At 33.2% G+C, this 15,765-nt stretch overlaps 1 protein-coding gene across 1 annotated transcript; it reads right to left on the bottom strand.

Moving 5' to 3' along the window:
- Window positions 1-204: 204 nt before the first annotated feature.
- LOC124532173 (nucleoside diphosphate kinase homolog 5-like) lies at window positions 205-15,281 on the bottom strand. Its single transcript, XM_047106905.1, has 4 exons — window positions 15,097-15,281; window positions 1,193-1,365; window positions 758-903; window positions 205-492 (listed from the first exon to the last, which is right to left on the bottom strand). Exons 1-4 carry the CDS (start codon window positions 15,235-15,237, stop codon window positions 239-241), a joined length of 714 nt encoding a protein of 237 aa, XP_046962861.1. The 5' UTR covers window positions 15,238-15,281; the 3' UTR covers window positions 205-238.
- Window positions 15,282-15,765: the final 484 nt, after the last annotated feature.

Genomic DNA, 15,765 nt, shown 5'->3' with positions numbered 1-15,765 from the left:
ATTCTGTATTGAAATAATGCGTGTGTGTAAAATAATTTGACCATCGATTCATACTATGACGTTAATTTTTCTTCTTTGCATCACTTAGAGTTTATAATTATATTGTAATTAAAAAGTATGTGTCATTGAATGTTTTATACTAAGAAATTATTTTATAAAGCCAATACAAACTAGTAGAAAATTTATTAGCAACATGACGCAAAAGTGCATATCAGATTTTAACCAATTTAGACTAAATTTATTTCACTAATTGATCGGAATCCTTCGACTGTAATGGCGTATGACACTTTTCTTCTTCCCTCTGTTCTCTCGGTTGCGGAGTCCACTCGGGTTGGTTAGGGTTATGATGGTTCAAATAATCAGCTAGCCACAGCAAGGGCTCGTCCGGGCGCTCTTTCGCGAGTGCAGTGAGTGCGGGAGTGAGCGTCGGCGATAAATACTTTTGAATGTAATCGCTGATTTGCCATCGACGAAGTATCGGTCCAACGATCACTGATTAAAAACTATATTTAAATTTCACTATTTACGACACTTACAATTATTTATTTAAAACGACGCAAAAAAATGTAAAAGCTTTATTGAAGGTTATTACTTAAATTTTGAAAAAATGCAAGTGTTAGTTCCCTTATAAACTTATATTATGTTTATATGTATACATGTTTAAGTTATAATATAGCGTTAACGAGCGGTCACGGTCAAAATAAGATAACTTACAGATTCGTTATATTTGGATTTAAAAGTCTGAACGGATATATACTATTAGGAAAGAAAAAGTGTATTTCACGTAAAGCCTCTGCATGGTTCTCGCTACCGTGCAGCGCGTTGAAGTAGTCTCCGTACTTGGTGCGCCGTCCGTAGCACGCGCGTAGACTGTCGGGCCAGTAGGCTTGGGCTTCCACCACCCTTAAAAGTAGATTATAGGTACATGTTTTTCACTATATGCAACATGACACAACATGATTTCCTGTTACATGCCTAACCACCAACCCGTAAAGAGCAGCATGTGCAGTAAGCTTTAAAAAAAGGGGACTTCTTTACCAAGGATTAATGGAACATTACCTTGATATTACATTCTATTTTTAAAATTCAAATTATATTGTTAGGTAAACTAACTGGTAAAACTAAAAATAAAAAGTAAAAAGATATTCAGATATTCCACTTGAGAAAGACAATAACAATTTTTATGTCAGACCTAGCGGGTCCCATCAAAGTTCGCCATTTTTGTATACAATTCCTTGCGGCAAGTACGAGTGCGATGATCGGTCCGCTGGACATGTGAGCGACGAGATGCGGGAAGTGATGTCTGCCGTAGTGGCCTTTATACAACTCTGCGGCTTGCTCTGGAGTGAGACGTACTTCACGTCTCTGAAAATTAGATTTAACTGATGAATTTGTCATAACTAGATAAAATTGGGGACGGCAACTGTTTTAAGCCGAGTCTAGTACTATAATGTAAAAAAGGCACGGGCATCTGCGAGCCTGTGGATGTAATAAATTAAATAAAAAAAAAAACGGAGTCCAGTAAATTATACAGATGATAATACAGGTCTGCATATGCGTGTATTTACCAATATTTTTTCAAATATCTTATTCCAAATTGATGGCAGTTCTCTTAAAAGGAGAAAGATTAAGCGTTGAACAGGACAAAACGACAGGGCTCTGTGAATGACTTCACAGTATAACCTAAAAAAATTTATACTCCCGATAGCAATAGTTAACGTGTTATTTAATTAAACTCTTATTTATATCAACTTATATTTATCGCGTGGAATGTCATCAATTATTAAAGTAAAATTTCAGTCATAACTATTTTGCAAAATTAACTAAGAATTAGTATGCATTTTGAAATCGGCAACTAACTATTCAATAAAATAAAATAATGTAAACAAAACCCATAAAAAGTTATAAGAGAATAAACTATGACACACGTCTCATGCTATGTTATCATAAACTCTAAAGCATACATACGAAATATGACTCATTTAATACGATGATAACATCAAGTTGGGTTTAAAAATTAACCATAGATCTGTTCAGATATGACATACATTTAATTAAAACCTGGTAAAACTAATTAGCAAATTCATATATAAAAATATTGCATGTCTCTAAGACATATTGTTTAAATTATTACGTTTTTACATGTGTAATAGTACGTAGATATATTTGACTATGAAAAGAAATAGTTAAACAATGCAATATCGAAAAATACTTACAATAAATTAATTTACACTTAGTATATACAGAATATAACCCGCATTGAAACAGCGTGGTGGAATATCTTCCAAACCCTCTCCTTAATGGAAGAGGAGGCCTTAGCCCAGCAGTGGGAAATTTACAGGCTGTTACTGTACTGTTTACTACTGACATATATAATAATACTTTAAAACTGAATATATATGAATATCATATTTAGAATATATATGTACTTAAAACGTCTAATAAATAAATCAAAGATATCACACACAGCTCGATACAAAATCAAGTGCTGGATTTAATTCTCTTTTGAAATATTAATTAAAAGAAATCTAATTTTTAACATGTGAAGTTGTCGTGGACAGACCCACTCGAAACGTCAATGGGAATATGTAATTAGTTTTTTTTTATGGTATCCATAGATAGCAGCAGTGACCGCCCCTAAGCTAGGGTGCTCAAAACCTTACTCAGCAACAGGGTTGTTAATGTATACATTTTACAAATAATTATATTTTTTAATTAAAATTTGTATTAAATTTGTATATTGTTATAAATAATTATAAATTCAATAAATTAAGGACCTGATTATTTTTTCATAACTTAACAGATTAATAATAACGTTTAAAAACAACATTTTTTCAAACTTGATATATTATTATTGACACCTTAATTTTGTCAAAATTATTTGTTAATTATAGATAATTGATGATTTGAAAGTTATCAGATATCTAATTAGTTTATTAAATAATTATGACAATATTTATTTAACAAAAAAGAGATTTTAATATCTAAAGATATATTGAAAGCATAATCAAAAAAATGCTTCAAAGCAAAGCATAATCTGTTCCATCTTTTGCTATAAAACGTCAACTATTTTTTTTAAATTTTAGCTCTGCTTGCAGGATTTATATTTTTTTGCTATTAACATATATTAAAAAAAAACCTTAATAGTTTGATTATTTGAAACTTCATGAAACCTGTGGGCACATGAGTTAAACATACACTTATAAAATATAAATTAAAATATTTTAATTAGAAACAATTAAAAAATGAACTGTTTGCTAGCCCTATACTAACAAGGGCTGGCTGTGTCGCGGAATAATGAACGCGCCCCTCGCTCTCAACTATGCTGATATATTTTGCATACCCCGCAACCCTCTCTCGCACGCGCCGCCGGCCACACGGACATCGTGCAACCCTTTGAGCGAAATCACGATCAATGGATTCTTCTAAAATTTTGAATAAGCCTTGACGTAATTACAAAACATTCCAACAAAAAAATCAATATACAGTAACTTAGTTTAACTACTTACACTTTCCATCAGCTGAGATGGAAGGAAAACACGTATTCCATTAAAGTCTAAAAAAAAAGAATTAAAAAGTTACAAAAAAGCCTTACAGTAACATAATAGTATCATAAATTTTATAGTAAGTCTGTCTGTATGTCTATCTGTTTCACGTTCACAGCTAATTTGATGAACCGAATCTGATAAAATTTTCAGTGAAGCAAACTGAAACCGCAGAGAAAGCTGTAAACTTTTTACTTTTTTTTAAGTAAAACTTACGACACAAATGAAGCTGCGACCGAAAACAAGTATTATGTACACTCTAACTTTTAACTAATATGGAACTTAATTCATTTTTAAATGATTTCAACAAAATCATAATTATGAAGATAAAAAAAAAATTAATTGCAATCAATAAAAGTTAAATCGATTTTCCTGCTCGATGTTCCTTCAATTTGATTAAAAGCTTGTTCAGAAAATTTATATCGCATTCGATTTAGCTTGATCGATTAATATCTATTCATGTGAAAACGCTATAAGTTGATTAACCTGTGAAAAATAGGGGATCAAACTCGACAATAAATCCGTAAGAGACACACAACATTTCCACTGAATAATATAAAAATAAATGTTAACATGCAGAGACCGTAAACATTTAGGTACTTCAGAAACATAATTTGTTCTTTATGAGTCATTTAATAACATCGATAAAACGTTAATTCTGTAGACAAACGCAATAAATTCATGTCCAATTCATTGCATACGTCAATGAAAATGTCTGCTTGACCTCCTTACTTAATGTAGAAAGTAATAAATTAAGCTCACTGTTAGTCTATCTCAATATAACAAACTCGAATGATATCTGTGTATTGTTGTTATGTATTTACTATGACATACTTTATAAACAATATCTATGAATTAAAATCATATTTAATTGTCAAATCAATATTGCCCAATTGGATTAAGATAGTCGCCCTGAGTTCAAAAAAAAAATTAATAATTTTATTTATGCTCATTTATAATTTATTGGTTTCATTAATTATTATTTATTATATAATAGTTACAAAAAAATATTATAAATCTTATCTCTATTGCTTATGTTTAATTTATATTTTTAAATCATGTTGTACAATATGATAGTGCCTAATGAGACAGTAAATATGTGATGAGATCGTAATTAGTAGAACATTTTCTAAGATATTTTTTTTTATTTTGTATCCACTGTTCGTTGCCTCACGTAAAAAAAGTAAAGTAAAATAAAACTTAGGTGTTATTTGTCAAAGAAAAAGTCTATCGTACTGATCTATTGGTGGTGGGTGTGTCCCTCGTGGGTGATTTTCCACCGTAACAAGGTAAACACGCTTAGCTCACTCCCGGTTATTACTCGATATTAATCGCTCGCTATCAACAGGTTATGGAAATAACAATTTTTCTTACGTAAAAGCCTACGTTAATGGTTCAAGATAAATGTATTTAGTTAGTAATATAGATATAATTTCATTAGATATACAGATTTCTAGAACATTTAACCCTTCGGGTGCCTGGTGGGTCTGACAGACCCGTCACTTCAAAAAATCAACGATAACTTTTAAATTTTTGTAGCAAACCCGCTGCACTCCCGAGTAGCTTCGCGATATAAACTAACGGCTATTTTGACTACTCTCCCGCTGTCCACAACGTACACCCATCCAAACAACACGCATTTTGTGTGCGCTCGGGTCTCAGGGACCCGACCAGGCACGCGGCGTAACTTTTAATCTTTAAGCTATTATTTTTGTTTTGTCTCTTTAATTTATATTGGGTGGTAAATTATTTATGGAAAAAATATTGATGCAGTTATAATGACTATGCGACTAATAAATGATGAAATTCGCCAAGCTTTAGAGAGAAATTTTGAAGAAAATAAAGATCAGGATGTAGTTTTTGATGAAAGTGAAGATGAGTCAGATACGTAATTCTGATGTTGACAAGGAAGAAGTAAAAGTCTATAACGAACCAAATAACAGGGATATCATATATACAACCATCAAAAGTGATTTATATGTCCCAGCCATTAAGTAATTTTGGTCACAGATCAATATATGTATAAAGGCCTTGATTATTGTTTCTGGATTCTCAACACTACTGGCATAAACGCAATGTTAATGCAAACGTTATTCATATGTTAAACAATTCGGATACTAGAAACAACTTCATAAAAAAATGGGCATAGTATTGACTGCTCTACATCAGACTAAACGACGTAATAGTTGTAAGATGCAAAATCTTATCTTACTTTACGTAAGAGAATTAGCACTCATTTAGGGGAACCCTCAGAGCCACCACCCAAAAAACATAATGCTGGTACGAAAAAGCGTTGTTATGTATGTCCTAACCAAAAAGATCACAAGTCTAAATACATCTATGTGTCTTGCACAAGTCATATTTGCTTGGAACACGCAATTTTTGATTGTGAAAATTGTCACATAAATACAGATTAGTTACAAGCAATACCTTTGTTACTTTTATATCAAAATATAAAAGTTTGTAAGTTGATTAATTAGTGCCTTAAATTAATGTAAAGTTTGATCGTTGACCTCAATTAAAAAAATTAATATTGTCGATTTAAACATAAGTGTTTATTTTTATTACGTAAAATTAGAGACTTTTTAATTTTTTTAATATAACTTTGTAGAAGAACTTTAGTTTAATTTTATTTTTCATTCATATAGCTAAACAGCTCTAAAATAAATATAAACACATTATTTGGCGTTCTGACTAATAAAGTAAGTAAAAAAAAGGGGGCAAGTGCGAGTTGAACTCGCGTGAAGAGGGTTCCGTACGATGTTACCTATATGTTTTTTTTAAATCTGACCCAAATTTGTTTGTGGTAACTAAAAAAAGTATGAATGGTCCCTGATTGGAGAGGGATATTACTAAATATATTATCTATTGTTGAATTTTGTCTTGTTGTATATTCTTGAATACGCGGAGTAAGACCGAGTGACAGAAGGTATTCTGATATTTCATTTTTTGATTTGTCCTTAAAATCAATATTAAAGTCACCGGCAATAATAATCTTTTCGTTTGCACTAATAGCCTTTTTAATACATTCGACTGCAATTTTCGGAAGACATCTTGGTGATTTATATACGGTTAAAAATTGAACACCAAATGCTTTGAATTGAAGACATTCACAGTGTCCACCTCCTGGACTATCTATAAATAAACCTTTATTGGAACCGTCATCTAATTCATTGACGTAATTACAATTTATATATGCTATTGCACCCCTTCCGGGATTTGCATTCAATACATTGGGACCGTCTATTCTGCACACTTGCTCAAAACCTTCCAACTCAAAATTGTCGCTTCGAGAGCCCCAAGTTTCTACGAATAATGTAATATGAGATGAATGAATTATACAATCAGCTTTTACATCTAGTAAATGTTTACGCAATGATTGTACATTATGAAAGATTATTTGAATTTCATCTCCTGGTGACTGTAAAACTTCGAACTGGGGTATCAATTTATTTTCTAACAGTCTCATCATTTCCAAATGAACTGCACTTTTTTCTGATACCTTTGCTGGGGGATTGAAATTACCATCTGATGTAACCAAATAAAGGCCACTAGCTGAAGTAGCTCGAGAACAGGCTACATATAACATTGATCGCTTCACATTTCTACTCAAATGAACAACTATTTTTTCCATAGTGCAGCCTTGAGATTTATGAATCGTCATTCCCTCAGCTGGTACTACTGGAAATTGAGACCGATGTACCTTGAGGTTCGATGACTTCCATTGTTTCACTGTATACGTAGAAGTTTCTAGCGGTGTCCACTGAGATTCTATATATGCATGGTGATTCCGGGTATGAACCTCAAATTTATTCCTTGTCGCAATACCGACATTGTTATCAAACTGTAACCACAATCGCAAAGGTCTTCTTTCATTAGTAGTGATATGGCGACCATATTCTATAGCTTTCAGTAATCCTGTAGTGCCATTAACTAGTCCATCAGATGTATCTAGATTTACTGTTATCATATATCGGGCACTTATTTTCACATACAGTATCTTAGGCAAGCCGTATGTCTTCATTGTTGGTAATGCGTTCACTGATTGTAATGCTTTTTTTTTTGCTATCGGATTGGGTGAACCGGAAACTATGTCTATAGCCTTGACAGAACAACCTTCAGTATTCATTAGTGATAATTTTTGTTTGTTGTAATTGTCCACTTCTTTGTTACTTGCAAATAAATGTATAGCACCATCAGCATCAGCAGGTAAGCTGCTCATTTTGAAACACCGCGACTTGATAAGTTGAATATCAATGTGATTCATATTACCAGTAGCCATGTTATTCAAAGCAATAGCAAAATTGAGATCATCCCTCTGACGCATTATTTTAGTCATCGGAAACAGCCGAAATGGTTCCCACAATGGTGCACCAGCTAGAACTGCCATCGGATTACGTCCTGTATTAGGCTGAAAAATCCAGTTGTCTCCAACTGGCGGCAATTGATTAAAATCTCCTACAGAAATAATAGATTTACCAGCAAACGGGACGTCTGTATGAAAAATTTGCTGTAATCTGCGATTAATCTGATTGAAAGTCCTACTTCCCAACATAGATATTTCGTCTAAAATTATTAATTTAACTTTACATAGCTTACTAGCTAATGTGTTAGCCGTGCCTGCCGACAAAGACGGCATAGTACTACCACACTGTGAAATTGGCAAACAGAATGCGTTGTGAACAGTTTGTCCTCCAATACCAAACGCGGCTTTGCCAGTAAAGGCGCAAAGTAATATTTTTATTTCATCTGGGTTAGTTCCAGGCTCACGATTAAAGATTAACATTAAATATTGATAAAGGGCCTTTATCAGCAAGCTTTTACCAACTCCAGCACCGCCGCTGACAAAATAATAAAATGGGAGCTCTAATTGTTGCGTGAACAGATTTCCTAGGTGCAAAACAAAATTTCTTTGGTCACTATTCAACATTCTTAGTAATGCGAGCACATGATCTTCGTTCATTAATAATGGTTGAGCAATTACTCTACATATCAAGTCATTGCCTTGTTCCCCTTGTAATTGCAAACAATGGTCGGGATCAATTTCTTGGGTCTCCAATTCATATTCACCTAGAGCACAGGCTCTTGCTTCAGCTCGATTGTTATCATTTTCTTCATCATCATTTTCTGCATTTCGAACCGCTGCTAATAACGCTTCAAATTCTTCTGGCCCTCCTAAGGAATTGAACTGTATACTTTCTGATTTTATCATATTACATTTATTGAGGAAAATTTCTTCTAAATTTAATTCGTCATTTACAAGCTCTGACTCTTCATTCCTCCAAGGTACATATAACATAATCTGCTCTCTATAAAAGTTATCTGGGTCCTGCTCACGATTATATCGTCGAAAACGTATTATTTTAGGCTTTAATCTTCTTCGTATGTAGCCGTCATTATTTAATAATTGTATCCAGCTACCAGTTGTTCTATCTTCGGTATTTTCTTCCATATTTTCATTCTCGTACGATTTTGATAGCTTAGTTGAATAGGTATAATAGGCAGCAAAATATGCCAAGCTCATTCTTTCGAAATAATCATCCTGTGGTCGATTGATGTAATGGTCTAACAAATTTTTTTGAAATATATCAGTAGAGGAAGCATTCAATGACTTCAATGTTTCCATCGGCTTTAGAATACCTACTCGTTCGTTTGGATGACCCGTATTAATATAAATATCAGCTTCGCTGGCACGAGACAAAGGCAATCCTGCGAGGCAGTAAATAGCTTCTTGCGCAGAAATTTCTGATGAATTGAGAAACACTTTAGATATCGCACGTAGAGATTCTTTTATATTTGCATTACCATTTTTAGCTTCCTCTACAGCAGCTCTAAGTAAGTTGGACATACCTCTGTCAGTTTTATTAATGTAGTCTACAATATAAACTGAACATGCAAAAGGATCTAATATAAACTGGCAATCCATATTCGCCTGCTGTAGTTCTAATATTTTTTTGCAAAACGGATTTAACAAGATATCTTTGGGTTTTCTTTTCAAAAATATTTTTGGTCGTTTGAGTGTTGCTCTTACGGCTAAAATATATTCGGATATAGTTAATCCAGTGGATTTCAAGTAATCATCAAATGTGATATCATTAGAAACATTAGATAGGTCTTCTTTTAACTTTTTAGAATTTTTTTTCCATTTTGCTGTGGAAGGATCGTCTTTATACAATTCAGTCAACAATCTTGTTTTGTCCATTGGAAAGAAAGGTATTCCGAATCTGCATGGTCGGTCTGGTTTTGGGTGACATGTGTGAGTGTGTTTGTGTGTTTGTATTGCTACAAGATCGTTACTTATTTCATTACTGTCACAAGATACGATCATATCAACAAATTTTATGATATTTTCAATAGAAGTTTCGTCTTCGGGAGTATATATTGGTGCACCTTCTATCCACAACATTATGTGTGCATGTGGCGATCCACGATGTTGAAATTCTATCCTATGGTACTGATGGCTAATCTTATTGTCCCCAAATGGTCCTGATGGAACTAACCATGTCTTCATCAATTCTTTAAGCCTTGTTTCAAAAAATGTGACACAAATAAATGGGTCTGATTGAATAAGACGTGCCTTTTCCTCATAAGAGATAGATCGTGCCTCTTTAAGACTAACTTCTCCCTTATCAACAGTTTTTTTAAGTTGTTTTATAAGTTCTGGCCATTTGGCCTCTGCAGCTGACACAGTAACAAAAAGGGTTGGCACTCCGAATTGTCGAACCATAGCGAGTACCTTTTTTTTTTCGTTTTCCCAATGAGCTGGTGAATTTCTCACGTCGCACAAAACTCTATACCCGTCATCATGCTGTATAAGATTATTCAAATACTCATCTTTCAGCAGATTGGAAACTATAATAGGTACAGAATTATTTACTTTTTTTCGTAAGCAGGTCAAAATATTATTTCGCAGCTGTAACATTTGTTGTTTTTTCAACAAAGTAAATAAATAGTCAGCCCTCATGGCTCTCCGGTCAAATCTTGTTATCTCTGATTTCATAATTTCGGAATTACTCAAATTTATTTTGAATTTCCGCTCAACCCCTCCGTGTATTTTAATGAAGCCTAATTCTTCCATATATTCATCATAAATTAGTGACCTTGGTTGATTACCTTCTCCTGGCGCCATTGTAATAGTAACATCTTTTTCATTATCTAATAGAGTTTCTACATTTCCAGGGTTAATATTTTTTTCTTCTTGTGCCAAAACATCACACGTACATTTTTCGAGACAATTTTCGTCATCGGATTGGTCATCGTAAATCCACTCTTCATCATATTTGATACCTATTTTCTTAAACAAATCAGTTTGCACTAAATACTTTGCAGCTTCTCTGATTACGTCCGGCCGGATTCGCTCTTTTCGACCATGCTTATAACACATTCTCCGTTTTAATTCTATTGTAATAATGTGATTATCAGATGGATGTCTAGGCAACGCTGAAATCATAGTATTTACATCCACAGGCACGTTAACAACTCCACCTGTTAATCCATGTTGATAACCAAGGCCCTGCCCTTTTCTTACTATTTTAAGGAATATATGTCTTGGTGAAACCAATCGCTCCTCAAGTGGTGTAAGTTTTTGTAAAACGTCAGGAATATCAGGGAACAGTAAACCATTACTCATTGCTAATCTCGGTATTTTTCCCGCTTTCAAATTATTATGACAAGTGTAGCAAAACATATAATTATTATTATCAGAAAATGTACTTAATTTTATGTTTCTCATGACTTCATCTAGGAAAAAAGACAGATGATTTACTTTTAATGACTTCAGGGAGTTTCTATGCCACAATCTTCCGCAGCACGAACAAATGCTTGTGTGGCCATGTAAAATAGAATCAAAGAATTGTTTTTCAATTTTGTCCCAATCATTTTCAATATTCTGATTTCGTATATTTCGAATTTCGGTTTCACGAGTAGCGTATTCTGGATTTTTACGTGATAAACGATGCGCTATGGTATCACGTTCCTGTTCTAGCGTTTTATATGCAGGATCCTGACGTAAAATATGGTGTGATGCAGTGTTAAGTACCCGTTCGCGTTCCCTGTAAGTACGATCCTGACGTGAAATGCGACGCGAAACAGTATTGCGTTTTTGCTCCGTCTTGCGTCTACGAGGTACTGAACGTTGCAGTTTTTTCGACTCTTTATCTCGCTCTTTTTTTCTATTTTTAGTGTCATCACTACATCTGGATAATCTTTCTCGTTTGAGGTTATTCTCTAATATCCTTGACGATTTTCTTTTACAAGCAATAAGCGAAGTACTTTTTACTGGGCTGAAATTACTATTTATAGGGGCGTTCTGATCATACGAACAATTAGGATTTTCCAATGTTTCATAGGAAACAGGAATAGTAATCGAGAGAACAGTTTTCCCTAAAACCTCTATTTGACTACAGTTCGATAGTTTATTGATTTTTTGGCGCCTTTTTTTGTTTCTTTCACCAATACGTTTTCTTTCTAACTTAGTGCCACAGTATTTGTTTTGGGGACGTCCACCACGATTAATAACTGTAGACGGAAATTCTGTTAGCCTATGTGTTAAAAGAATGTTTAAAGTATGACTTCTTAAAAACTCGACATTGAATTTAATATTACATGGATCAAGGCCTAACACAATTGAAGTACTAAATGCTATTGCGTATAAGCCGCAATCAATCAAATTTGGTTGTTTTTGTACAACAGGAAATATGATTTCATTTTCTAGAATGTAAGGAAACAATTTTCTCAAATACTCTGCCTGTATTTCACTAAGATTTTTATACAAACTATCATAAACTTTGAGCGTATGAGATGAATAATAGACACAAACCCAATGCCCAACTTTCGAAAAATCGTCAGAATCAGGACGAAATAAAACCTGTAGAAAATTTGAGTTCGGATCAACAGGGAGAGCTTTTTGGCGCAATCTCTCTGTTGTTATCTCATAAACACTTCGGTTTTGATACCCATGAACTACTCTAAGTAAGGAGTTAAACTCCTCCACAACATCTTCTTCAACATAACTACCATTATCCAACAGATAGTTATATGATAACTGTACAGAAGTCATTTTCAATAGGGAAAAATATTTTTTGTGAAATATTTTTTTTTGTAATAAATCTTACTACGATAGAAACGACGAAAATTATCACATCAATATATAGAAGTCTGGGATACGTCTGCAGCATAGGGAGCCGACCGCGCGAATGAGCCGCGCGGGCCTTGTGTCTGTGACATAGACTCGAAATCCCCACCACACTCGCAGCGCAGCGCGCATCACATTAATATTACTCCAGCCAATACGTCATTAAATGCTTCAAAAACGTTCGATTTTTAATTTTCTTTCTTTAAATTATTAATCGAATATGAAAAACAAACAACCCCTGAAGAAAATTATAAGACTTATTGTTTAAAAAACCAATTGCTTAAACAATCATTTTATTACAATATTTTGTAATATATTTATCAGAGATCGAGACATTTGTATAACAATAGATTAATTATACCTCGAATTTTTGACGCTATAAAGCAATGAGAATGTTAAATTTTAATCGAGTGTAATCGAAATATGTTTTCTTTTCAAACTGTGAAAATTTTGTATTTGATAAGATTACCGACCAATGAAAATATATATAATGTAGAGATGAATTTTTTAATATATTTTAATCACTTTGATCGGACTGACTAGTGGAGGGCACGACCTTGGGGAAATCTATTGAGATGAAAATGTGCGTAAAGGTAGTATTCCAGGTATATATGTATATATTACCTGTATAATATATGTATATATGTATATACTGTATAATATAGGTATATATGTATATATTATTATTTATTTATATTTTCTTTCATTGATTATAAAAATAAAATGACTGTTTCTTAGTTATTCTTTATTATTAATTTTTTCCCTTTTATTTTTTGTAAATTTCTATTTATTTATGATCTGCGGTGAAAATTAGAGGTAAGTAGAAAATGAAATATAATCTCCCATACGAAATATTTTCAATTTATATTTTATAATGATTATTATTCGGAAGCATGTACCATTTGATCATGATTTATAATTAAATAATATTTTTAAATAAATTAAAAAAAAATCGTATAACACATTACATTTTATTTTTCACCTACCTATAATTTTAACTGCAAATAATAGATGAATTAAAATTTACGAATAATTGAAGGAAAAAAATAATAATAAAAAATAAAAAAGAATCAGTCACATTCTTATAATTAAAAGAAAAAAAAATATGAATAACTTAAAAAAAAAAGTTTAATTATGGACTCGAATACTACTTCTATGCACATTTTCATCCTGATCGGTTTTCCCATAAATTCTACATTTAAATTTTTAATTTTTCTAAACGATTCATACTATAACACTTTTATGTCTTCATTGATTTGTTTACAACTATATTATTGAAACAAGACACTAGCGCACAAATCTGTCTCAAGTAGAGCAACGTGAAGGTCATGTCTCATAATGCCGTAGTAAGGGCCCGCGCCTTACTAAGCATTTATTTGTCATACCGCGGGCGGAATTAAATTGAAAAATTAATTAATATCTCCTAAAACATTGGTCGTAGAATGCTCATTATGGGCTTATTTTTTTCGTTAAATATTCATCTACAAACCGATTTAACAAAACTTAACATTGGAGTTAAAAATATGTTCTCCCACACATTCCACCTGCAAATGTAAGTTGGTACGCACAATATTGAGTGATTTACCATGTTATTTTAATATCATGGACTTCTTATAGGTTTTCCTATAATCTATAAGGAGAAAACTAATTTCTGTATTTTTTTCAAAATTTTAGGTTCAGTAGTTTCGGAGATAAGGGGGGGGGAATGGTCGATTTTCGTCTATTTTCTTGAATAACTTGGAAACTATTTATTTTAAAATTACAAAAAAAAACATTTAAGATCTTCTCAACAAGACCTTTCATTTGATATGCCACACGATGCAGTTTTCAGATATTTTTTTTTTAATTTTCCCCTTCCCCCCCAAAATGACCCCCCATATACAGATTTCATCTACTCACGTCACACCTCTGTGTTTGGGTTACAGGAATTGATATGTGTACCAAATTTCAACTTAATCGGTCTAATAGATTCGGAGATAATTGACTGTAAGCGACGGACGGACAGACACACGAGTGATCCTATAAGGGTTCCGTTTTTGTATTCAGACGTACGGAACCCTAAAAACAAGCATTTTGTTACCGGGTCCCACAGACCCACCAGGCACGCCATGTAAGTTTTACCCACCAGGCACCCGAAGGGTTAAAAAAGTATCGGAGTAAATAAAAAATAATCAAGTTTTAGATAATGAAAAGAAAACCAAAAATAACTTTCACCTGTAATTTCCGGTCAACAAGAACTATAAATTTATCACATTCAAAATGAGTTTTGATAACAGGAATTAATTTCGCTGGTACTGAAATTCCTGACGTACACTAGTGAAACAAAAATGAGTGCGTTTCGGAGTATTATAAAATATAGCACCGATAACTGTTTTGGTCATCTCTATATAACGATATTTATAATAAACATTTACTAACAGCTAAAATCATGAATCCATTATCACAGATATGGTTTTCAATATCCTCTGCGTTTTCGTAAGCTTCTGGCTTTATAATAGCTAATGTCCTTTCTGAGTAGCTCTGGTATTCAGCATCGGTGTCTGATGAGACAGATGACATATTACTACAAAATATTGCCCTGTGCTTATATCAAAGGAAACAAAATTGTTAGCGGAGTAAGTAATTCCAAAGATATTTATTATTAACAGAATGACATTTTTATACTAAGTATTTGTCAATACCAATTTTTGGAAAAAGTTCAAATATGTAAATACTTTTTTCTTTACCCCATAAAAGATTTTTTATAGTCCATAAATTTCAAAAAGTACGAGACAAGCACAAGTCTCATTTATAAAATAATTATTCCTAATCTTTCAAATATTATTCATACATTTCAAGGGATAAGGTATTACGTAAAGACAAAGAGTTGCCGCGCATCGAAACAATATTTCATCTACATTTTCTTTCCTTTTCACTACAACATCAATATAAATTAAGACGTCATAATCAATACGGACAATCGGAAATTGCAGACGGGAAAACTGGCACGCATTTTCCGGCGCGTCCGAGCCACCCCGAAGCGCGCGTGGGGGCGGGCGCGCGGGCGGGGGTCGAAGAGACGAGGGCGCGAGGGGGGCAGGGGGGCAG

This window comes from Vanessa cardui, chromosome 8 (genome assembly GCF_905220365.1).
Source record: "Vanessa cardui chromosome 8, ilVanCard2.1, whole genome shotgun sequence".
Lineage (NCBI taxonomy): Eukaryota > Metazoa > Arthropoda > Insecta > Lepidoptera > Nymphalidae > Vanessa > Vanessa cardui.
This window is presented reverse-complemented; position numbering and strand designations above follow the sequence as displayed.